Here is a 25,309-nt window from a genome sequence, read left to right on the forward strand (position 1 = left end):
CTTTCCAAATCTTTCCTAACTTCTTGAGTCCAGGCTGTTGTTGACTTCTTGACCCGAAGATATTTAAAAATCTGCTTGGTTAACCTGTTGCTGTTTATTCTGTATATTGCTGTTGATGTTGTGGACTTCAGTCCTGAGACTGGTTTGATGCAGCTCTCCATGCTACCCTATCCTGTGCAAGCTTCTTCATCTCCCAGTACTTACTGCAACCCACATCCTTCTGAATCTGCTTAGTGTATTCATCTCTTGGTCTCCCTCTACGATTTTTACCCTCCACGCTGCCCTCCAATGCTAAATTTGTGATCCCTTGATGCCTCAGAATATGTCCTACAAACTGGTCCCTTCTTTTTGTCAAGTTGTGCCACATACTCCTCTTCTCCCCAATTCTATTCAATACCTCATCACTAGTTATGTGATTTAATCTTCAGCATTTTTCTGTAGCACCACATTTCGAAAGCTTCTATTCTCTTCTTGTCCAAACTATTTATCGTCCATGTTTCACTTCCATACATGGCTACACTACATACAAATACTTTCAGAAACGACTTCCTGACACTTAAATCTATACTCGATGTTAACAAATTTCTCTTCTTCAGAAAAGCTTTCCTTGCCATTGCCAGTCTACATTTTATATCTTCTCTACTTCGACCATCATCAGTTATTTTGCTCCCCAAATAGCAAAACTCCTTTACTACTTTAAGTGTCTCATTTCCTAATCTAATTCCCTCAGAATCACCCGACTTAATTCGACCACATTCCATTATCCTAATTTTGCTTTTGTTGATATTCATCTTATATCCTCCTTTCAAGACACTGTCCATTCCGTTCAACTGCTCTTCCAAGTCCTTTGCTGTCTCTGATAGAATTACAATGTCATCGGCGAACCTCAAAGTTTTTATTTCTTCTCCATGGATTTTAATACCTACTCTGAATTTTTCTTTTGTTTCCTTTACTGCTTGCTCAATATACAGATTGATAACATCGGGGAGAGGCTACAACCCTGTCTCACTCCCTTCCCAACCACTGCCTCCCCTTCATGCCCCTCAACTGTTATAACTGCCATCTGGTTTCTGTACAAATTGTAAATAGCCTTTCACTCCTTGTATTTTACCCCTGCCACCTTTAGAATTTGAAAGAGAGTATTCCAGTCAACATTGTCAAAAGCTTTCTCTAAGTCTACAAATGCTACAAACGTAGGTTTGCCTTTCCTTAATCTTTCTTCTAAGATAAGTCGTAAGGTCAGTATTGCCTCACATGTTCCAACATTTCTATGGAATCCAAACTGATCTTCCCCGAGGTCGGCTTCCACCAGTTTTTCCATTCGTCTGTAAAGAATTCGCGTTAGTATTTTGCAGCTGTGACTCATTAAACTGATAGTTTGGTAATTTTCACATCTGTCTACATCTGCTTTCTTTGGGATTGGAATTATTATATTCTTCTTGAAGTCTGAGGTATTTCGCCTGCCTCATACATCTTGCTCACCAGATGGTAGAGTTTTGTCAGGACTGGCTCTCCCAAGGCCGTCAGTAGTTCTAATGGAATGTTGTCTACTCCGGGGGCCTTGTTTCGACTCAGGTTCGTCAGTGCTCTGTCAAACTCTTCACGCAGTATCGTACCTCCCATTTCATCTTCATCTACATACTCTTCCATTTCCATAATGTTGTCCTCAAGTACATCGCCCTTGTATAGACCCTCTATATACTCCTTCCACCTTTCTGCTTTCCCTTCTTTGCTTAGAACTGGGTTTCCATCTGAGCTCTTGATATTCATACAAGTGGTTCTCTTTTCTCCAAAGGTCTCTCTAATTTTCCTGTAGGCAGTATCTATCCTACCCCTAGTGAGATAAGCCTCTAAATCCTTACATTTGTCCTCTAGCCATGCCTGCTTAGCCATTTTGCACTTCCTGTCTATCTCATTTTTGAGACGTCTGTATTCCTTTTTGCCTGCTTCATTTACTGCATTTTTATATTTTCTCCTTTCATCAGTTAAATTCAATATTTCTTCTGTTACCCAAGGAGTTCTACTAGCCCTCATCTTTTTACCTACTTGATCCTCTGCTGCCTTCACTACTTCATCCCTCAGAGCTACCCATTCTTCTTCTACTGTACTTCTTTCCCCCATTCCTGTCAATTGTTCCCTTATGCTCTCCCTGAAACTCTGTACAACCTCTGGTTCTTTCAGTTTATCCAGGTCCCATCTCCTTAAATTCCCGCCTTTTTGCAGTTTCTTCAGTTTTAATCTATTCTGTATAAGTGTCCAAAAAATAGCAGTTGCCTCTTTTGTAGTGTTTCATTTATGTCTTCTATGTTGTGATAAGCTTCTTAATTGCTTCTTAATTTCCATACCTCTGTATTTTTTGCTGGCCCAAGTATTATTTTTTTATTCATGTATTTATTTTGCTCCCCATAAATCTTTTACCTCTATTTGAGTTATGTTCTTAATTAGTGATTTTCTGTTCTTCTGTCTGCATCTTTACTTCTCATTCATTCACTCCTGTCTATCTTTTAGCTGGAACTGGCATAGTTCTTACTGGCACACTCTCTTGGTCCTTTTACTCCCTGTGATGCATGTTTCTTATGGGTTGCTACTTTTCTCCTCAGATACTCATATGTCCTCCTTAACTTGGATTCTTAATGACATACAATCCCCCCCCCCCCCCCCCCCACCTTTCCTTCCATATACCCTCTTTGCTATCCTGAGGGAGAAGTCTGGGATTCTCAAAGCTGGAAGTACTATACGTTTACCATAATTTGTGTGTCTACCGCTGTTGAGAGCACTTCGATCTCCTAGAAGTATGTGCAAAACAGTGCATTGTCTCCTCATGAACTTAATAAGTTTATAAATGGAATTCTCCAATTCATTCAACTAAAATACAATTCATACAATTGCAATACAATTTACATGAGAGACATGGTCCCCATTCTGTTATATGCTAGGTATATATAAAGTTCAAGAAGTAGAGTTTTATGCAGTAGTGAGTATACTTATCTATTTTTAGTCAATATGATTACCATAAGGTGTTGTTGTCCCTGGAGAGTTCACCCAGCTATACCTTCCTTGATAAGTAAACTGGTAATAGTACACTGGTGAAGTATTCCTTGTAGATATTATCTTTGCAATACGGTCAACTGGAAATATTACTATACCATCAGCATATAACTGAAATAAAGAAATGAAAGAAATGTCAAAGCATGGGTGCTCATTTGTGCAACAAAAGATGGTGTGCTCACATGCGTGGGCGCGCGCTGACACACACACACACACACACACACACACACACACACACACAAAATGTTTTGACTAATAAAATTGTCAGTATACGAAACAAGACAAATTTACATCTTAATCTTTTATGTACAAATTAAACAATGACCTTTTCTTCACTGAGTGATGTGGCTATGGAAATATAGCAGCTTTCAATCTTGCATAGTTTCATATACATTCACAATATGAACAAAACAATTGATCTATATCAGGTTGAACACAATGAGGGTATTGACTCTATACAAAGGAAGTTTTCCTGACAGGCACAGGCTCACTTGACTGACGAGACATTGTAACAGAAATGTTGAATGATTGTAATTGGCAGATACTTGGAGAAAGGCACTATAAGTCTCATGATAACCTGCTTAGAAAACTTCAAGGGTCATTCTGCAGAGACCGAGCGAGGTGGCGCAGTGGTAGCACACTGGACTCGCATTCGGGAGGATGGTGGTTCAATCCCGTGTCCGGCCATCCTGATTTAGGTTTTCCGTGATTTCCCTAAATCACTCCAGGCAAATACTGGGATGGTTCCTTTGAAAGGGCACGGCCGACTTCCATCCTCATCCTTTCCTAAATTCTATGTGACCGATGACCTCGCTGTTTGGTCTCTTCTGCCAAAACAACCCAACCCAACCCCTCATTCTGCAGAGCAGAAATCATGAATATATTTTAACCAATTACATGTATCTGCTGTAAAGATCATGAAAAATCAGTCAAATAACAGTTTGCACATATGTGTATACATTCTCCCCATGGCCCATCTGTAGACAGAATGAGAAGAAAGCTTAATATACAGTTCAATAAAAAAATATGCTGTCCCATACACTTCACAGTGATTAGCAGGATGCATATGTAGATTTACACTTCAGATTGTTCTGTAAATTAAAAGTCCTGGACTTCCACATCAGCAGAACACTAGACCACAAAAGCACTTGATTAATGAGATATTAGTCATTTTCCTCTGTCCTCTGATGACAGATGTGGGATACTGTCTGTGCTGATAAGGAGCCTGATCTGGCATGAATTACATCTCCTGTCAAGATTTGAACCAAAATTCAAGAAAGATCCAAAAGGGGAAAGAGCGTGTTAATTTTTGAGAGCCAGTAAGTAAGCTATTAGATTGGAAACAAAATCCAATGTATGTGCAAAGTGTTTGCAAAGTGTCTCAACTGGCATGTGGAGAAATTTCTGTGAACAGTTACTGACCACAGTCAGCTCCCGGTTGTGGCTCATGCTGGCACCAACAGTGCCTATTGTTAGGATTCTTTGATTATAGGTCAGTGTTTGGTTGAAGCAGTGAAATCCCTTAGCCTCCCCATCAACTGAAAGAACAGCTCATGATTTGTAGCATTATTCCAAGGACTGACCATGGTCCTCTGTTTGGGATCTGAATTAAGGCCCTTAATCAGAGGTCCAGGTGCAGATATTTCATCATGTACTTTATGATGGAGAACTATGAGACCCTCTCAAAGAGGTTGTGTGTGCACTACACATGACAAACAGCTACTCATGTAGCAGAGTACACATAGTGTGTACTTGCAGGAGTACTAGCAGAGTACACATGGCATGTAGTTATGGGATCACTAGGTTACATTAGTCTTACTATATGGACCCAATGAGAGAAATGTAATGCCGCTATTACATTTTGGGTACTACTGTGGAAGTAGCAACTCCGCTATGGCTGTGTTTGAATCCACGGGCAGCCAATGAGTGCTGTGGCAATGGTATACTGATTTCATCAACAGGGCTGTTTACGTACCATGAGGCAGCTTGAGCCACATCTCACCATCCTCGAGGTGTAGCAGAAGTGCAGCACAATTGCAGGCTTGGTCTGGTCTTTCTGCATCATTGAGCCACAGGGGTGCTGATTCATATGTGGTTGGAAGCTGTGCATCAGCAAAACAAATGTGTAATTAACCAGTATAAGTACGCACTGATTTTAGCAGAGATATGAGCAATATGGCAGGGCCCAACATGACACAAGGGCTGCACTGGTCACCACCAGCTTATGGTTCAACAAGCAGCCTATGCCAGATGGGACTGCAACCTCTGCCAGATCAGCTCCAAGTGCTAAGCCTGCCACCTATGGATTTGGTGCTGTGTAACAGATGAAGCACTTCCAGGCTTGTCACAACATCATTACACAGAGGGGTGAGTGAACACTTTATTGGCTTTTTGGTTGTCTTCCTGCTTTCATGTGTAGAAAATATGGGATCTAAGTAGGAGGGTCCATTGAATTTGAGGGTAACTTAGTCGAGGCATTAGAACCAGCTGAACTTTCTCAGTTCCATGGTAATACTAGGGAGCAATATCTGCAACCTGTGAGGTGTAGTCAGTGTAATTTGCTAGGTCATTATGCACTGTGTACTGAGTCAGTGGCAGTAGTTTGTTTTTATTGTTATAGGTATGGTCATGTGCCTAGACAATGCATGGAATCAAGATGGCTCATGATGAAACGTAGATAGTAACTGATGTACTGTGGTGTATAAGCTATTGTTGATTGTTGTTGTGTTTTACTTAGTGTGTGTTGGAGATTGAAGATCCACAGTGGCCAAGTCTGAAACACAGAGTGTCACTATGCAAGAGGCTATAGCGCAATTAAGGATGAATAAAAAAGACTTGCTTGGGCAGGTTGAAGCTAGAGATGGACAGTAAGAATGAGCCAAACAGCCTAGTCCTACAGTAGATCCAGCCACTGCCAACTTGAACATGCTCTTCTCTGGAAAGTCAGCCAAGAATATAGTATATTTCGTGGATGATCTGCAGTTAACATATAAGATTAGAGGATGGTTGCAAGATTAGGTACTGCAAATAACAAAGTTATGATTGACTGTTGTTGTTGTTGTTGTGGTCTTCAGTCCTGAGACTGGTTTGATGCAGCTCTCCATGCTACTCTATTCTGTGCAAGCTCCTTCATCTCCCAGTACCTACTGCAACCCACATCCTTCTGAATCCGCTTAGTGTATTCATCTCTTGGTCTCCCTCTATGATTTTTACCCTCCACGCTGCCCTCCAATGCTAAATTTGTGATCCCTTGATGCCTCAGAACATGTCCTACCAACCGATCCCTTCTTCTAGTCAAGTTGTGCCACAAACATCTCTTCTCCCCAATCCTATTCAGTACCTCCTCATTAGTTATGTGATTTACCCATCTAATCTTCAACATTCTTCTGTAGCACCACATTTCAAAAGCTTCTATTCTCTTCTTATCCAAACTATTTATCGTCCATGTTTCACTTCCATACATGGTTACACTCCATACAAATACTTTCAGAAAAGACTTCCTAACACTTAAATCTATACTCAGTGTTAACAAATTTCTCTTCTTCAGAAACGCTTTCCTTGCCATTGCCAGTCTACATTTTATATCCTCTCTACTTTGACCATCATCAGTTATTTTGCTCCCCAAATAGCAAACCTCCTTTACTACTTTAAGTGTCTCATCTCCTAATCAAATTTCTGCAGCATCACCCGACTTAATTTGACTACATTCCATTATCCTCGTTTTGCTTTTGTTGATGTTCATCTTATATCCTCCTTTCAAGACACTGTCCATTCCGTTCAACTGCTCTTCCAAGTCCTTTGCTGTCTCTGACAGAATTACAACTATTTCACCTCCGGAATATTTTACCCAAGAGGACGCCATCATCATTTAACCATACAGTAAAGCTGCATGCCTTTGGGAAAAATTACGGCTTGCTTTCAGCCGTTCGCAGTACCAGCACAGCAAGGCCGTTTTGGTTAGTGTTACAAAGCCAGGTCAGTCAATCATCCAGACTGTTGCCCCTGCAACTACTGAAAAGGCTGCTGCCCCTCTTCAGGAACCAGACATTTGTCTGGCCTCTCAACAGATACCCCTCCGTTGTGGTTGCACCTACGGCATGGCTATCTGTATCGTTGAGGCACGGAAGCCTCCCCACCAACGGCAAGGTCCATGGTTCATGGTGGGGTGGGGGGGGGGGGGGCGGGGAGTGTGGAGGTATGATTGACAGGGGAAGCAAAAATCTGTGTCAGGTGTGCAGTGGGGTTAAGAAAAGCACAGACTATTAAGAAATTTGAACAAGGCTTCCTGAAAATATATAAGAAACAGAATAGTGCAAGATTTTTCCTTGAGCAGCTGATTAGTTTAACAAAGAATCCCAGTGAGCTAGACCTTCTGATGACACAACTTGCCAAACCTGACCTTACATGACATGTAGTTGAACTTAGAGGGACAGTATTCCAAAGAGGGGAAACTGTCACCAGTGAAGCATTGTCGCATGGTTCATCTATCTTAAGATTGAACTGCATAAACTGAAAACAACAATAAAGCTATATTTGCATTATATTGTGCTGCAAGGCACCAGGAAGCTGTTTTGGGTGAGTGTGGAACCAGGGTGGCATGTTAATATGTTGTGTGTGGTAGAACCACTTGCAGAAAGTGGTGATCTGGATACTTAACATTGCTTTATGAGAAGAAGCATTATATGTGTACAAGGGAAAGGTGACAGGAAAGTGGTACTTGTAAATATAATTAATTTTGGAGCCAATGAGGTAAAACTGACAAAGAGGACTGCTGGTAGCTACTCTGGATATCCTTGATGATGATGGTTTGGAAACAGCAAGTGTGCACCATGATCAGATACAGGCCACCAATAAAACTACATTACATAAGAAAGTAGAACATGTAGAAGGAACATAAAGAAAAGAAATGGTGGAGTTTTTATTAGAATTTTAGGGTGTGTTTTTTTCTTGAGGACATTGCCAGCAACATCTGTGACACAACATTGAATTCGTGCAGTAAAAGAATCACCAGTATAGTGTAAACTATATCATATACCTCAGTATTTGTAGCCAGCAATTGGCAGATGGAAAAATAAAGGATGACAATAATCCATGGTGGGCTGCTGTGGCAGTCATACTGAGTAAGTCACCAGATGGATCTAAGAAATATAGGCTCCACTGTGACTACAGGCATCTTAACAGCAAAACAGTGTCAGATGGTAGCTGATACTGAATATCACTGAGACTATTGACAATTGGGAAAGTGCAAGTATTTCTCTACCATGGATCCAAGGGGTGAGTACCATCAGGGGGAGAGATTGGCTGAGGACCAATTGAAGACAGAATTCTCAGCATTACTGGTCCCTGGGGTCATTATGCCATGGCCTAAAAAATGCACCATCAACATTTTAGCATTTGGTGGGTGGGGCATTAAATATTCCTAGCACTAGTACGGAATTCCAATCATTTTTAGGGCTAGCAGATTGTTATATGAAATTCATAACTGTATTTCCACAGGTGATAAGACCACTTACATAGTTGTTGAAAAAAGGTATAAAGTTAAAGTGAGCAAAGGAATGCCAGGACACATCTGAGGAATTGAAGAGGGCAAGTCCAGTGTTAGTTTTTCCACATTACAAAAAGAGGTTGTGCTTTTACGTGCTGCTTCCAGTCAGACATTAGAGTGTGTTTTGAGTCAGGTGGTAAATGGTAAAGAACATCATGTAACATATGCTTCTTGACAGTTGAATAGAATGGAAAGGGACAACTCCACAACATAAAAGGAAGTTTTCTGTGTGACTACAGGATTAGATATTTTCAGTGTTATTTATGTGGGAAGAAATTTAGGGTGGTAACTGACTACACAACTCTTCAATGGTTGTTAGAGCTAAAGGATCCTTCAAGTAGGCTCATGGGAGGGTCACTAAGATTGAATGAGTTCAAATATACAGTGTGTCCCAGTTCCATTAAGACTGCTTGTGTGAAATTCCAAACTACAATACTGTCTTGTGGTGAGTTGCGGAAAGTTTCAACAAAAGCCATGTAGAAGATCAAAGTGCTAGCTAGTATTGCTGCAGCATGCATTCTGGTGACAAATTGTGTGTGACACTTGTTGGAAAATGGTAGTAGAGCAGCAAGACAACATCAAATTTTGTGTTAAGTTCTGTGTGTGTGAGCAAGATATCATCAAATTTGAACTAAATACCAAGAGGCAGGTACCTGGTTGCTCCAACACAACACGGCAATGCCCCAGCCCACAAATTGATGATCATGGCTTAGTGTTTGGACAGGAAACAGATCATGGTCCTGGATTACCCACTGTATTCACTGGATCTGGCCCCATATGACTTCTGGTTGTTCCAAAAATTGAAGTTGGCAGTGGAAGGATATCATTACCATGCAGTTAAGGACATCAACAGAAACTGAACTGCAGTACTGAATGCAATTCCAAAATAGGACTACAGTGACTAATGTAAACCCTTTTTTAAATTATTTAAGCTATTTATTGATTCGAGGGGAGACTATTTTGAATAAATGAAGTGATTTTTTTGAACATAATTCATGTCTTTTATTCTTCATAGTCACATCCAAACAGAACTGGGGTAGACTGTGTACGAAGTTGTACATAAACCTGGTAAGAAACACGGGAACACAGATGGCTTAAGCAAAACAGTAGTGGTAGTACAAGCAGGGGGATAACAGCCTTGCCAGTGGCAAAGAGCGCAACATGCTGACATCGACTGCAGGCTGCATGCAATGAAGCTACAGTTTGGTGGTATATGTGATGGCTTGATAGGTAAGACACTTAGGTTGGGATCACATGTAGTGCCAGATAAGCCGAAGGGAGTAATTCTGGAGAAGGCACATGATCACATGTTCTCTAGATATGGGGGATGTAGAAAAATGAATAAGAGAGTGATGGAATGCTGCTGGTGGAAGATGAGAAGGGGAGATGTGAGCCAGTATGTAAGAAATTGTATGTAAGTGGATAATGAGCAGATATGAACTATAAGCTAGACACACTGCAAAGATTGCCAGAGGAAATTAAACCTTTTCAAATAATTGGGATGGATATCTTGGGACCATTTAAGTGGACTCCTGCAGGAAACCTTTTGTATTAACCATTACTGGTCACTTTTCTCTGTACACAGAAATGATCACTGTTTCTGCACAGCAAGTAGCAACAGTGCTGCAAGCATTGGTCAATAGTGGTTGCTCAGATTTGGTGTCCCGGTAATCATAATCATGGACCAAGGGACCAACTTCCTCTCTGATTTGATAAAACAACTATGTAATTTGCTACAGGTTTGGCCGGCCGTGGTGGCCGAGTGGTTCTAGGCGTTACAGTCTGGAACCATGCGACCGCAGGTTTGAATCCTGCCTTGGGCATGGATGTGTGTGATGTCCTTAGGTTAGTTAGGTTTAAGTAGTTCTAAGTTCTAGGGGACTGATGATCTCATAAGTTAAGTCCCATAGTGCTCAGAGCCATTTGAACCATTTTTTTTTGCTACAGGTTTGTAAATTAAGAACTAGTCTGCTGTACCCACAAGCTAATTGTACAACATAGGGTGTACATTGTACTACTGGTTGCGTGCTGAGTCACTATTTAAACTTGCACCGTAATGAGTGGGACACACATTTATTATCTATTGTGGCTGCATATAATTTGAAAGTCTGTAATAGTACTCGGCTACTTCTGTACATGGCAGTTTATGGAAGGAAGATGGCTTCATTGTTTGACAAGGACAGCCCAAAAACCAGCAAGGATGGTGAGTCTGTTAAGCATTTGGCCAAAACATCGAGAGAGGTGTGAAGGTATGTTCATGGAGTGGACACCAAAGCCTGGAACAGCAAAAGCAAGTAGGTAATCACTAGGGCAAATTACAACAGTATAGAGTAAGACAGTGGGTAATCTTATTGAGCCCTTGTATCTACATCTGTATCTACATAGATACTCTGCAAGCCACCATACAGTGTGTGGCACAGGGTACCCTGCACCACTACTTGTCATTTCCTCTCCTATTCCACTCACAATTAGAGCAAGGGAAAAATGACTGCCTGTAGACTTCTGCATGAGCCCTAATTTCTCATATCTTATCTTTACGGTCCTTACGTGTGATGTATGTTGGTGGGAGCAGAATCGTTCAGCCGTCAGCTTCAAAAGCCGGTTCTCTACATTTTCTCAATAGTGTTTCTTGAAAAGAACATTGCCTTCCCTCCAGGGATTCCCATCTGCATTCCTGAAGCATCTCACTAACACTTAAATGTTGTTGAAACCTATCGGTAACAAATAGGGCAGCCTGCCTCTGAATTGCTTCTATGTCTTCCTTCAAACTGATATGGTATGGGTCCTAAACACTCGAGCAGTACTCAAGAATAGTTCGTACCATCATCCTATATGCAGTCTCCTTTACAGGTGAATCACTCTTTCCTAAAATTCTCCCAATAAACTGATGTCAACCATATGCCTTCCCTACTGCAGTTCTCACATGCTCGTTCCAACTCATATCACTTTGCAATGTTACACCAGATATTTAAATGACTTGACTATGTCAATCTGGACACTAGTAATACTGTAACTGAACATTATAGGTTTATTCTTCCTACACATCCGCATTTACTTACATTTTTCCACATTTAGGACAAGCTGCCATTCATCACCCACCAACTGGAAATTTTGTCTGTCACCTCCTATCTTCCTACAGTCACCCAACTTCGACACCTTATCATACACCACAGCATCATCAGCAATCAATCACAAATTGCTGCCCATCCTGTCTGCCAAATCATTTAGGTATACAGAGAACAACAGTGGTCCTATCACACTTGCCTGGGGCACTTATGGCGATACCCTTGTCTCTGATGAACACTCGCTGTTGAGGACAACATACTGGCTTCTATTATTTAAGAAGTCTTCGAGCCATTCTCATATCTGTGAACTTATTCTATATGCTCATAGCTTCTTTAACAGCCTGCTATGGAGCACCGTGTCAAATGCTTACTGGAAATCTATAAATATGGAATCTGCCTGTTGCCCCTCATCGTGGTTCTCAATATATCATGTGAGGAGAAAAGGGGAAGTTGCTGAGTCTCACACAAGCAGTTCTTTCTAAAACCATGCTGATTCATAGACACGAGCTTCTCAGCCTCAAGAAACTTTATTATATTCAAACTGAGAATATGTTCAAGGATTCTGCAACAAACAGAAGTTACGGATGTTGGTCTGTAATTTTGCAGGTCTGTTCTTTCGCCTTTTTTATATACTTGGAGTCACCTGCACTTTTTTACAGTTGCTTAGGACTTTGTGCTGGATGAGGGATTCACGATAAATACAAAGTAGGTAAGGAGCCAATGCCATAGGATACAGTTTGTAAAATTGAACTGGTATTCCATCTGGACCCGGTGATTTATTTGTTTTCAAATCTTTCATTTGTTTATCTATGCCAGTTATGCTTATTTCTATGTTGTCCACATGAGAGTCTGTCCAATAGTCAAATGATGGTATGTTTGTATGGTTCTCCTGTGTGAATGATTTGTTGAACATGAAATTTAAAACTTCAGCTTCCATTTCACTTTCTTCAACTGCCACCCCAGACTGGTCAATGAGGGACTGAATGGAAGCTTAGATCTGCTTATCAATTTTACATAAGATCAGAACTTTCTCAGGTTCTCTGCCAAATCTCTTGCTAAGGTGTGATGGTGATAGTTGTATGTTTCACGCATAGATCTTTTCATTGACACATGAATCTCTACTAACCTTCGTTTGTTGTCATTAGTGCATCCCCTTTTGAACCTAGTGTGCAACAGCCTCTGCTTTCTCAGCACTTTCCGAATTTCATTATTTTCTACCCGTATTTATTTATTTTTTTTATTCATTTAGATTTATTTGCGTGGAGTCATCAATATGATGGCTTTTGTAAATGTCAAGTACAGTTACAAACATAGAATACTTTTAGATCTTAGCTTTACAGGCAGTAATTAAACAGTAAATTGATGCTTGTCAAAATACATTACATCTTACACATATTAATACAGCCAATTATTTTTGTATAGGCTATATTATTTTACAGCTCTTAAACTTAACCATTTAAAATTCGTTGGTGAATAGGGACACTTTTCAATTAAGAATTCTTTTAGTTCTGATATGATTGCTTTTTAGTACTGTTTTTCGTGAACTATTGTAGTTTACTATACCATATAAGTCCATTAGTATATGAGCTCTGGTCCATCATTTTTAATCTTGTTCTTTGTCGGCAGTAATTCTCTTTGAACCTGGTGTTGTGTTCATGTATATCACTACATTTAATTACTTCAGTGTTTCAGAGAGACAAAAAAATTATTAGTTTATAAAGATACAAAAAGTATATGGCAAAGTACGTGTGTTGTCTGAAAACATCATTGCAAGAGTCTATATAGCCTAGTCCATGTATAATCCTTAACCCCCCTTTTTTGTAGCAATAGTACTCTGTTAAGGTGAATGTCTGCAGCACAACACCATATTTTTATACAGTAGCTAAGATGGGGATACATTTTTCCATAATACAGTTTTAAGCATGTGGGTGGGCATCATTTTGGACAATTGGATAGGAAGATACAGCCCATTGCACACTTTTTTTTTTTTTTTTTTTTATACATACAGCATTAATGTGGATAATCCACTGGAGGTTTTAGTCCAGATGGACCCCTAGAAATTTACACTCATTTGCTTCCTCTGCCACCTACCTCATTTATGCATGAGTGGTGTAAGCTGCCAGTTGCAAATATTAACATCTGGGATTTATTTACATTGACCTTTAATTCTTGTGCATGAAAATATGAACTTAATTCTAGTATCCCATTACTTGCTGAGAATTTCAGTTCCTCACAATCTTTATCATGAAATAAAACTGAGGTGTCATCAGCAAAATTTACAATGTGCAAGTTAATGGGGTGTACGAAATCATTAAGAATGCTAAAAAGAGGAAAGGTCCAAGAACTGATCCGTGAGGGATTCCCTGTGTCACTGTTTCACTTGTGGATTTAAAGGTTAAGATATTATTGTCAATTTGATGTGTAGGTTTGGTGCACTGTTTCCAATTCATCAGGTAGATGGATAGAAGTTTCATTGCTGCATCACTGATATTGTATGCGCGCAATTTTTTTAAGAGAAGCTCATGGAATATTCTGGCTGTGTGCATACCCCATTCTATATTGCTATATACTTCATGGAAGAAACTGGTAACAGCAGTGGTCATGCTTAGGTCTTTCCTAAACCCATGCTGTGATTCAGTAAGCATTTTGTGTATTGAGCAAAATGTTGTTAGTTGTGATAGAATAACTGTTTGAAATATTTTACTGAAGGTAGGGATTAGTGATATCGGTCTTTAATTTGAAACTTCTTCTTTACTTCCCTTCTTATGGACTGGCTGAATTACACTTATTTTCAAAGCATTTGGGTATATGTTTTCATTAATACTGCAGTTGATAAGATAGTTAAGGGGTTTAATTATTTCATTGACACATTTCTTTAACACCACACTTGAGATACCATCCCATGCAGATGAATTCTTGTTCTTTAGCTTTTGCATTGTGTTAAATATTTCCTGTTGATTCACCTCTATAAATTCGAGCTCTATACCATCCATAACATCATTTGGTGTGCCAGCCTGTAGATCTATAATAGGTGCTGGTTGGTCAAAAGGAGAGAGAAAATTCTTAGTGAAAAAATTACATACTTAATTTGGATCTTTCACTAGATGGCCCTCATGTCTAATGCTAACTGGTTCACTCTGTCCCTTGCTGGTGGCTTTATGATGTTTATTGATTAATCTCCAGGATGCCTTACTTATGTTGTCTGAACACTCTGTTGGTTTGATTGTACTTTTCCTTAAATATTTGTAGCTTTGTTTTCTTATATAAATGGTCAAGATCATATATATTCTGCCTTGACTTAGTCAGCGTAGGTGTAAGTTTCAGCCTAGTATTACGTTCAAGATGAGAGTTGGTTCGTATCCTGTTTATTTCTTTGAGAGGGCAGTGGCAGTCAAAATGCTTCAGCACTGTCCTGTAAAATTTTTCCAATTTGTTTTCTGTCCCTTTAGTTTGGTAAATAGTGTCCTGTTTCTCCTCTGCTAACTTAGTTTTGGAGGCACTGATGTTGGTGCTATTCAGGATCCGCTTCTTCTCAATTATCTTAGTTGCTGTTGGTACAGAAAATCATAACATTCTAACACCTGACAATAGTGATCTAAGTAATGAAATTAACACTTTGAAACTTAACACTGTCTTTTACATTTTTGTTGACTATTGCATAATCTATCTTATTGGAGCTTGACTCTGTTACTCTAGAGTCAGAGTTCCCTATATTTGTCAGATTATATGAGTTTAATATATCTGTTATTTTCAAATAGGTTATACTACAGGAGTTTGCATCAATATTTAAGTCTCCAACTATGCTAAGGTCAGTGGAACCTGTTTGTCTAATTACCCTGTTAGGTCTATCAACACAGCATGACACATCTGTATTTGATGGGTAGCACATACCAATAATCTTATCTTTAGCTACCTTCCTTGAATGAGTGCTTATGTGGACCACAATACCAGCCATTTCAATTGTTCCTTCTTTGCAGTATTGTTCAACAAATGAGATTTTCTTAAATGGAAGATGTTCATTTACAAATATTGCCACTCCACCGCCTTTGTGTTGTTGCCTGCAGTAACTATATGCCACTACATAACCATCTAATTTATGATACTCAATTTCATTGTCTTTTAGTCCATGTTCTGTAATTACTAACACATGTGGTGAATTTTATCCACAAATACTTGCAGCAAATTGAGTTTATTCCTATGATACTGCACATTTAGATGCATTATCCTAAATGGCATGATATTTTACAAAACATTGTGACATGGTATTCTGAATCAGTCGAATTATTACACAAGTCTTTAACAATGCACTGTAATGACAATTTACTCACTTCCAAGTTGGTTTCTTCGTCATGTGAATAGGGTTGTTTCTAATCCAAGGGATTTTGATCAGTAAAATCCTGTTGCTTGAAAGTGAGCCTAAAAAAACTTGTCGATTATAATCTAAGATGACTAGGTCCATACAAAGCTCCTTACTAACTTCTGTTATCTGTTTCACTAACCTGAGCTTTCCATTTATGTTTAAATGAAGTCCGAGCCTGGTATGTTCTTCACGTTTCAGTTTGCTTATGTCTAGCAAGAGCATATGATTTAGTTTTTTTACATAGTTTCTGCAGTTCTAAATTGTAGCGCTCAATTTCTGTATTAACACACGACCACTGCAGAAGATCATGTTGTACTGGTGGGTGTGTTAGGGTAACATTTGTGTTGTATAGTTTTGGCAATAACTTCCTATAAATTGTGAGTGCTGACTTGCTCTCATTTTTGTAAACATTGTTGGCGCTGCCAATGATTACAATGTGGTCATCCTTTTTCAGATTGTTAGCTTCTGATAAATTCTCGACTATAGCACTTAATGTAGCTCAAAGTTTAAATTTTGCAAATACAGAATATTCATTGTGTAAACCTTCATGAAGGGGAGCTGAAAGGCTTTTTCCATTGTTGTCCGCATACAGTAATAACTTTTTTGTGCTTCCAGGCGTTAGATTTTTTTGTTTCGGCCTTAATCGGAAGATCAGTTGTACTTACTTTCACTTACACTATTTGCTGTTTGCTGCCTGCGTCTAGTGCTGAAAACTTATTCAATGTAACTGGCGCATTTTTCACTTTCTTGACAGTTTCGTGTTCTGTTTTTGGACTTTGCTGTGGTCCACGTAAATTTATTTGTAGTTTCGACGTATTCTGAGTTCGATATTATGTTTGTTTCGCCATAAATAACACGTTTTTTTTGTTTGCAAATCACGTTTAACAATATCAACAAGGCTGTTTTTGTGGCTATTTTCCGCCACTGTTTCAGTGTTTTCAGTAGACCACAAACTTTTTTCACTTAAGAGTTTTTTGTTTTCTTGTTTCAGGAACGCTATTTTTTCTTGAAAGTTTCAGTATCACTATTTAATAACTTGGTAATTTCGTTTTTTGTGTGTACCACGTTGAGAAGATCTTCAAGTTCGTCACACACACAGTCAACACAGGTCCAACAAATATCGTCATTTACGAACTTCAGGTTTATGTTCGCACGCCTCTCACGTAACCAGAAGTTGCACTTCGTGCACAGAGTGCCCTACATCACACATTTATTACATTTTTTACATGACGAGTTATTATAAAATTGCTTTTCTACTGAGACTGATGCAGCTCTGCGCTGAGCTACTGACGCCATCTTGCAAGGCACATAACTCTCCAGACCACGATGTACAATCTGCTTAAACTTTGCCCATAATTCCTCTATATCCAACTTACTGGAACTAAGTGATGCCAATTCACTTTCTAAGTGACTCATTTAACTGCTTATCTTCTCTACTTAGCAGAAACACTTTACTAACCTTCTTCACTGATTTATTAACTTTCGTAATCACAGATGCTATAATGATACCATGATTGCTAATCTCCATTTCTGTAGTGACATTTTCAATAAGATCCAACCCATTTTAGCTGCAAGGTCAAATATATTTCCATTGCATTTGTGCTGCCGAGCTATCTGCTCAAGACAGTTTTCAGAAAACGTAGTCAAAAAAATTTTGCACAACTGTCTGTCTGTACCCCTCCACAATGAATCCATAGACATACCAGTCTGTACTTGGCAGGTTAAAGTCGCATCCAACTAGTACCGGTATTGCATGATCTGGGTATGAACATGCTGTTGATCGTAAACTTTCTTTGAATGACCCTGCAACTAGCCACTAAAAACATTCAACAATTAACTTAGCTTCACCTATACCTGTTATATGCGATCAGATGGCTTCACTGTACAATATTTTTGTCATCTACAATGAACACTCCTCCTCCTAGGGCCTCTAACATATCTTTCCGATATATGTTCCACGACTTGCTAAGTATCTCAGACCTTTCCACTTCGGGTTCCAACCAGCTCTCAGTCCCAAGAATGATTTGAGGATGAGGGGCAAGACAAAAATTTTTGTTACAAGGTGCCAAGGAGCATGCCAGGTGATTGAAACAATGTCGCCACTGTACATAAAACTGCAATAACCAACTCATGCATCTATAGTTCATGTTGGATGCCTGAGACCATTTCAAGGTGTGTTGGTGCAAATGTTACCATCCACCAGCAAGAAAGTGAGGGGTAGCAGGAAGAAAGGTGGATGCAAGAACCTTGTGTGACGTGTGCATGATATTTCATATGGATTGAGGTCCAGTAAGTAGGAGAGGATATTTATTGTTGTGTATTCTGTTGTGTACAATTAAGGGGTTAAGGTGAATTGTAATGTTAATTTATATAATGTTATGTATGTGTCAGGAAGCTTTTATGTGGTTAGGTAGCTGACTTTGACTGTAAAGTATTGCTGTTTTGTGTTTGGTGCTTCTTTCTGTGTTTAGTAAACACAGAAAAGAAGCAGGCCTTTCCAGGGAAAGGGGAAGGGGAGGAGGGGGAATGACTGCAACTCCCTGTTCCCAGGTTACTGCATGCCAGAGACAGAGATGAGGGAAATCCTAATTTCTGTGGTGCTTCACCCCTTCACCAGGAGTGAAGCAGGGCAGCACTGGATTTAATTCATGAACAGTACCATAGTGGCGTTGGTTAACTGATGCTAACAGGAAAGAGTCACAGGAGCTAAGCAATTGGAACTGCATGCAAGTGGATTAATAAAAACAGAACAGAATGTGACATTGCAGGGCTAACATTTCACTTGCAAGCCATTGTTATAGGAGAGACCAAGTCAAACATTACACAGCCCAGTTGTACTGGCCATATAAGCTGCTAGAGATGCTCCCCATACAAATTTTGATGTATCTGACATAATCTTTTCCTTGAACTGACTTATATACATGTAAGAGGGACGAATTTCATTGGAAAGATGCTTTAGCATGTACAGCAATACCATGAGGAGCATATTTTTAAGAAGGAGACTGTAAATAATATATGTTATGTTCATTTCATATAGAGGAGTCTTTTCTTATAGACCAGTCAGGGGTAGAGACTCAGAGGTCAGGTCACCCCAAAGTGTGCGTGTGTGTGTGTTTGTGGGGGGGGGGGGGGGGGGGAGGGGGGGGGAAGGTGTTTACTGCTGCTGCTAAAATTTGGGCATTGCCATGATTTAATTTATACATGGTTGGAAACCACACATTGGCAGAACAAATGTGTCATTAACCAGTATAAATACTCACAGATTTTAGCAAGTATATGAGTAGTCTGGCGGCACCAACCACAGTGTGACGGCCACAGCAGTTACTGCCAAATTATGGGTCAACAAATTACAGTGCTGGACAGGGCTGTTACCTCTGCCAGACTAACTCTGAGTGCTAGTCTACCACCTGTAGACCTTGTGCTGTGCGACAGATGAGGTACCCCCAGGCTCTGTACAGCAGCATCTGAACTTCTGTCTTGAAGGGCAGTGGTTTTTGTCCAGGGCAAGCATTCCAGCATCTGTTACTGCCGCTTGCAGGGACAAGCTCTTCTTCCAGGTTCTAGTATCTCTACAAGAATTCCGGTAGATATACTTGCCTCAGGCACTTCCCATATGCCCCCCACACTATGTAAACTGGAGTACACATTGCTGAGCAGACGAAACAAGTGTCAGTAACACTGGGTGCAGATATTGCAGCCAGATATCCTGGTAGCAGCCAGCTTCCACAGCAGTCACTGGAGCCACCATGCTTCCAAGGGGGCATGATCGCAGCATCATTGAACTACGAAGGCTGTAGCACATGCTTAATAAAAGTGTTTTACCTTCCAGCTGTGTTTTCCTAGTGACCACCGGCCAGTGCCTCTGACCCTCTCCCCCCTCCCAACCGGCCCCTCCCACCGTCCCTTTGTAGTGGCCTCTCACCCCTAGCCTACAGGAAAAAAGAAAGACACTGTGTAGTCAATCCAACCTACAGTGTTTCATTATTTCCAGGTGTTACCAGCTAGCAATGATGCTTACTTTAATGAGTAGCTGGAAGTTAAACTCTTCTGTTTCATAAAGTCAAAACTGAAAAGTAAGTTGTTTTGCCTTATTCACAGTCACTTCACACAGTGCAGTAAAACAGTTAAATTTATAAATTATAGAGCACAGCAATCAGTCTGTAATTTATAACTCATATCACAATCACTGTGTGCTCCCATGTTCCTAATGGAAGGTAACCTGATGAAACAGTTAAATGACAAGGAACACACATCTCAGTGCTATATCTCATTTTCAAAATTATTTTCCTACCTTCATAATCAGTTAGTTTGCTTAAATGTTCCCTGGATTATTTGTACTGTTAGCCATAATGATATGGACTGAGTCATTTTACACTCGTACTACACATTCGTGTGTGAAAATGGGTACATGCTGACCGTTTACATGTGCTTTTGTTATTTTTATTTTTTGTAAGTACAGATGTAGGTTCCTACCCATCATATTTTACACATTACAAAAATAGAAATTCTTCTATGAAATAGAAGGAAATATCAAGTAGAAACTTTCTCAGTTAGTTTTCAAATTTAACTTTGCTCTCAGTCAGATATTTTATATCACTGCATGAGTGATCAAAAATTTTGGTGGCAGCATTGTGCACATCTTTTTGTACTAAAGACAGCCTTAATGTGAAATAATGAGTGTCATTTTTCTATTGTAATTATATACACCACTGTTCCTTTTGTACTGTAATTGGTTATGTACAACAAACTTCATAATGGAATAAATATACTGTGAAGCCTACTCAAAATTCCTAACTCTTTAAGCAGGTGTTTACAAGATGGACATGGATAAGTACCACATATTATTTTTACAGAATATTTTTTGAGCAATGAAGAATTTCTTTCGTAAAGATGGGTTGCTGCAGAACATTATTCCATATGAAATCGCTGAATGAAAATATGCAAAATACTTGCTGAAGCTCTTAAAGACACAATTTAATGAGCACTTATACTCTCTTGTGATTGAGATTTCATGTAACATTTTCATTTTTTACTTACTTGGCCGAGTCCAGTCCTAGAATTATTTGTTATTGGTTCAGTGCCGAGGTAGAAACTCCTCAGCTCTCTGCTTATTTGCCGTGATCGTGAAGTATTCCGTTCATACAAGAAAGATATGGGAAAGACTGTCTCATAATTTTCACTCATATCTTCTGCCCATGAAGTGTTACCAAGTATTTCTGAAATACAGAACCAAAATGCTCAACAGATGTCATGCAGATCTGTAGATACATACATCTTGTAGTATGTGCTGTGTTCAGCAATAAAATATTTAAGAGAAAATAGGATCATTAAACCAGTCTTGAAAGTGCGTAGACACATGAGTCCTGCTTACACATCTTGAAACTGAAAGAGGATGACTTGGTTACGGTACATTCTTCATCATACGAAAAGCAATTCATTTATTCTAATGAATGTCATACAGAAATAATCTACAAAATAAATTGGTAGTCCCCTGGAACAATCAGGTGTTTTGTATTTGTGGCAACCACAAAAAGAGCCTCAACAGAAAGAACTGAAAGAAAATATGAGAAAGAAGAAAATCTAGCAGTAAAGGCATAACATATCCTGATGATATGTAATGAAAACAGAGAAGAAATATAGGCATACAATGCACGCTGTAAATAATGGTACATATATGAAGATTAATAAATTGTGAAATCAAGAAACAGGTGTGCATACGGAATTCCATAAACAGTTCGATGAGGCATAAAATCATAACAGCCAAAATGAAACAAAGTGGTGATGTGAGAAGCAACACAACAGATTGGTGTAATAATGGGGAAAATATTTGTGATTTTAATGTAATGGCACAATGCTCAAAGATGTGTTGGAATAAACTAGATAATTAACAGTGGAAAGACAAGGACTGTATAACAAGAATATGGAAAGAGTATATTGCTACTCACGGCAGAGAGGAGGTGTTGAGTGACAGACATTCATGATGAAAAAGAGTGCTAAAATATTTAAGCTTCAGACAAATCACCCAGTCCTGAGTTTCCTTGCTAGGACTGCGCCACTGGAGGGAGCAGCGGAGGCAATTCGTCTTGCAACATGGAAGAGCTCACTGCCCATGGATGTATCACCAAAAGAACAACTAGCTCCTGGCACAGACCTATAATACCCTGTATGGAGGTCCCTCAACCACCTAAGAGTGGGTGTCTTCCGATGCAAGACCAACCTGAAGAAATGGGGAAACCTTCCAGCAAGTGCAGACACCTCTTGTGACTGCAGGGCTGAAGAAGATCCAAGCCACCTACTTGTATGCCCACTCCTGGACAACCTGTGCACAGTACATGATGTTTACGAATGAAATGACAAAGCTATCACAGCTGTTATTTTTTGGAAATGCTGACCGGACATGGAAATGAATGAATGACTGGGTCCTGAGGTGTGACTGCAACTCAGTATGATGTGAGCAGCCATTTTCTATGATGGGTAGTGGGAGTAAGGAGGAGGCATGGGGTGGGGAGGCTTAGGGGTGAGGGAAGATGCCAGTGCGGCCTTTGATGGAGGGCAGAGAAATGGGGGGACAGGATAGACTTCCTAGGTGCCATGTCAGGTGACCGTGCCAGGGGAAGAGTGGGGGGGGGGGAGGGGGGGGGGGGGAAGAAAGAATAAAAGTACAGAAGGGGAAAGGACTTGTAGGTCCATTGGCAGGATGAAAGGTGTATGTAGTGCTGGAGTAGGAACAGTGAAGAGGATATGCAGGTGAAGGACCAGAAACTGGTGAAGGTTGAGGCCAAGGGGGTTATGAGAACAAAAGACATGCCTAGGAGAGCTCCCATCCGTGCATTTCAGAAAAGTTGGTATTGGTCGGAAGAACCCAGATGGAATAAGCTGTGAAGCACTCATTAAATTGAAGCATATCATGTTGGGCATCATGTTCACCAACTGGGTGATCCAGCTTTCTCTTGGCCGTAGTTTGGAGGTGGCCATTCATGTGGACGGACAGCTTGTTTACTGTTGTGCTCTCATAGAAAGTGTCACAGTGGTTGCATCTGTGTTGGTAGTTCATGTGGCTGCTTTCACAAGTAGCCCTGCCTTTGATGGGGTAGGAGGTGCCTGTAACAGGACTGGAGAAGGTGGTAGTGGGAGGATGTATGGGACATGTCTTGTGCCCAAGTCTATTGCAGAGATATGAGCCATGTGTTCAGTGGGTATTGGAATACCTATGTGGTACAGGTGGGGAGGAGAGTGGGGAGGCTATCCCTCATTTCAGGCATTATGAGAGGTAGGCATATCCCTGGCAGAGAATGTGATTCACTTGCTCCAGTTCTGGGTAGCACTGAATCACAAGAGGAGGGCTCCTTTGTGGCTGGACAGACAGCATGTTGGTGGTGGAAGCTGACTGGAGAGGCAAGACATGGGAGATCTGTTTCTGTAAGAGGCTGGGTGTTGGGGAGGAGAAGGGGGTTAATTTTGGCCTGTGAAGGCCTCAGTGAGAGGATTGACATATTTGGAGATTGACTGCTAGTCCTTGATGTTATGAAAATGGATGGTTAGAATGTTTGGAAGAGACTTCTTGGTATGGAATGGGTTGCAACTGTCAAAGTGAAGTTTTTGTTGTTGGTTGGTAGGTTCACTTAGATAATCTGTGATCACATGATCCAACACCTTCATCCTATAAGCCATAAGCTACCATCCTATATAAAAGACACCAACCCTCTCCTCTACCAACTCCCCAGAGCTCCTATTCCTTTACCACATGGTGCCCTCCTTATCACTGTTGATGCTATGTTCCTCTACACTTGCCGCTATTGGACACTATCTTTCCCAATGCCTGGCTACTCCAAACCTACAGCCTCCTTCATGGATGCTATGACCAACTATGTCCTCACCCGAATTATTTCTCCTTTGAAGGCATCACCTACAATCAGGGTCATGGCACAGCAATGGGCACCAACATGGCACCAACTTATGCCAGCCTATTCATGGGCCATATAGAGGAATCCTTCCTTGCCATCGAGCATTCCAAACCATCAGCTGGTTCTGATTCATTGATGACATCTTGATATGGACCGAGGGTGAGGACACACTACCAAAATTGCTCCAGAACCTCAATATCTTCTCCTCCACTCATTTCATCTGGTCCTCCTTAACCCAAGAAGCTAACTTCCTCAATATTGACACCCACCCACCTCAAGGACGGCCACATTTGTAGCTCTGTCACATCTAATGTACCAACCACCCTTCACATTGACAGCTGTGACCCATTCCACACCAAGATGTCCCTTCCATACAGCCTATTCATTCATGCTTGGCCCACCTATAATGATGAGCAGTCCCTCTCCAAATATTTCAAGGGTCTCACTGAAGCTGAAATTACTCCCTCTCTCCTCTCCCAAACCCCAAACCTTGTACAGAAACAAATCTCTCATGTCTTGCCTCTCCAGTGAGCTTCCACCGCAAACATGCCACCTGTCTGACTGTAAAGGAGCCCTGCCCTCATGACTCAGTACTACCCATGACTGGAGTAAGTCAATCATGTTCTCTGTCAGGGTTTTGACTACCTCTCATTGTGCCCTGAAATGAGGAATATCCTACCGACTACCCTCCCCACCCCTTCCACAATTGTATTTGTTGGCCCACTGAACCTACACAGTACCCTTGTCCATCCTCAATTCACTCCAGCTCCCAATCCTTTTGCCGGCCAGAGTGGCCATGCGGTTATAGGGCTACAGTCTGGAACCACGTGACCGCTACGGTCGCAGGTTCGAATCCTGCCTTGGGCATGGATGTGTGTGATGTCCTTAGGTTAGTTAGGTTTAAGTAGTTCTAAATTCTAGGGGACTGATGACCACAGTAGTTAAGTCCCATAGTACTCAGAGCCATTTGAACCATTTTTTTCCCAATCCTTTTCCTCAATGTTCCTATCCCTGCCACAGGCTTAGATGCAAGACCTGCCCCCTACATCCTACCACTACCACCTATTCCAGTCCTGTCACAAAAATATTGTATCCTATCAAAGGTAGGACTAGGTGTAAAAGCAGCACATGATCTACCAACTATGCTGCAACCACTGTGCTGGTTTCATTGTGCATATGACAACTAGCAAGCTGTCTGTCCACATGAATAGCTATGTGGCCAAGAGACAGCTGAACCATCCTGAAAATTTTTGAAGTTTCCACCCTATTTATTATTTCAACACATTGTGTTACCCTTATCATTGGCATAGTATCTCTAGATGTGCAGAAAACTGAGTGTGTTATCTTTCAAACAAAGCAAAATCTAAGACAGAATGCAACAATATTA

At 40.4% G+C, this 25,309-nt stretch overlaps 1 protein-coding gene across 1 annotated transcript in view; it reads right to left on the reverse strand.

The window, feature by feature from the left end:
- LOC124776910 (juvenile hormone esterase-like) overlaps positions 1-25,309 on the reverse strand; it is a 130,140-nt gene that overhangs the window by 31,328 nt on the left and 73,503 nt on the right. Inside the window, exons 7-8 of the mRNA XM_047252120.1 lie at positions 21,056-21,234; positions 3,012-3,159 (exon numbers count right to left, since the gene is read on the reverse strand). Of these exons, the coding sequence (XP_047108076.1) occupies positions 3,012-3,159; positions 21,056-21,234 (327 nt within the window). The remainder of the gene's footprint in view (positions 1-3,011; positions 3,160-21,055; positions 21,235-25,309) is intronic.

Source organism: Schistocerca piceifrons, chromosome 2 (genome assembly GCF_021461385.2).
Source record: "Schistocerca piceifrons isolate TAMUIC-IGC-003096 chromosome 2, iqSchPice1.1, whole genome shotgun sequence".
Classification (NCBI taxonomy): domain Eukaryota; kingdom Metazoa; phylum Arthropoda; class Insecta; order Orthoptera; family Acrididae; genus Schistocerca; species Schistocerca piceifrons.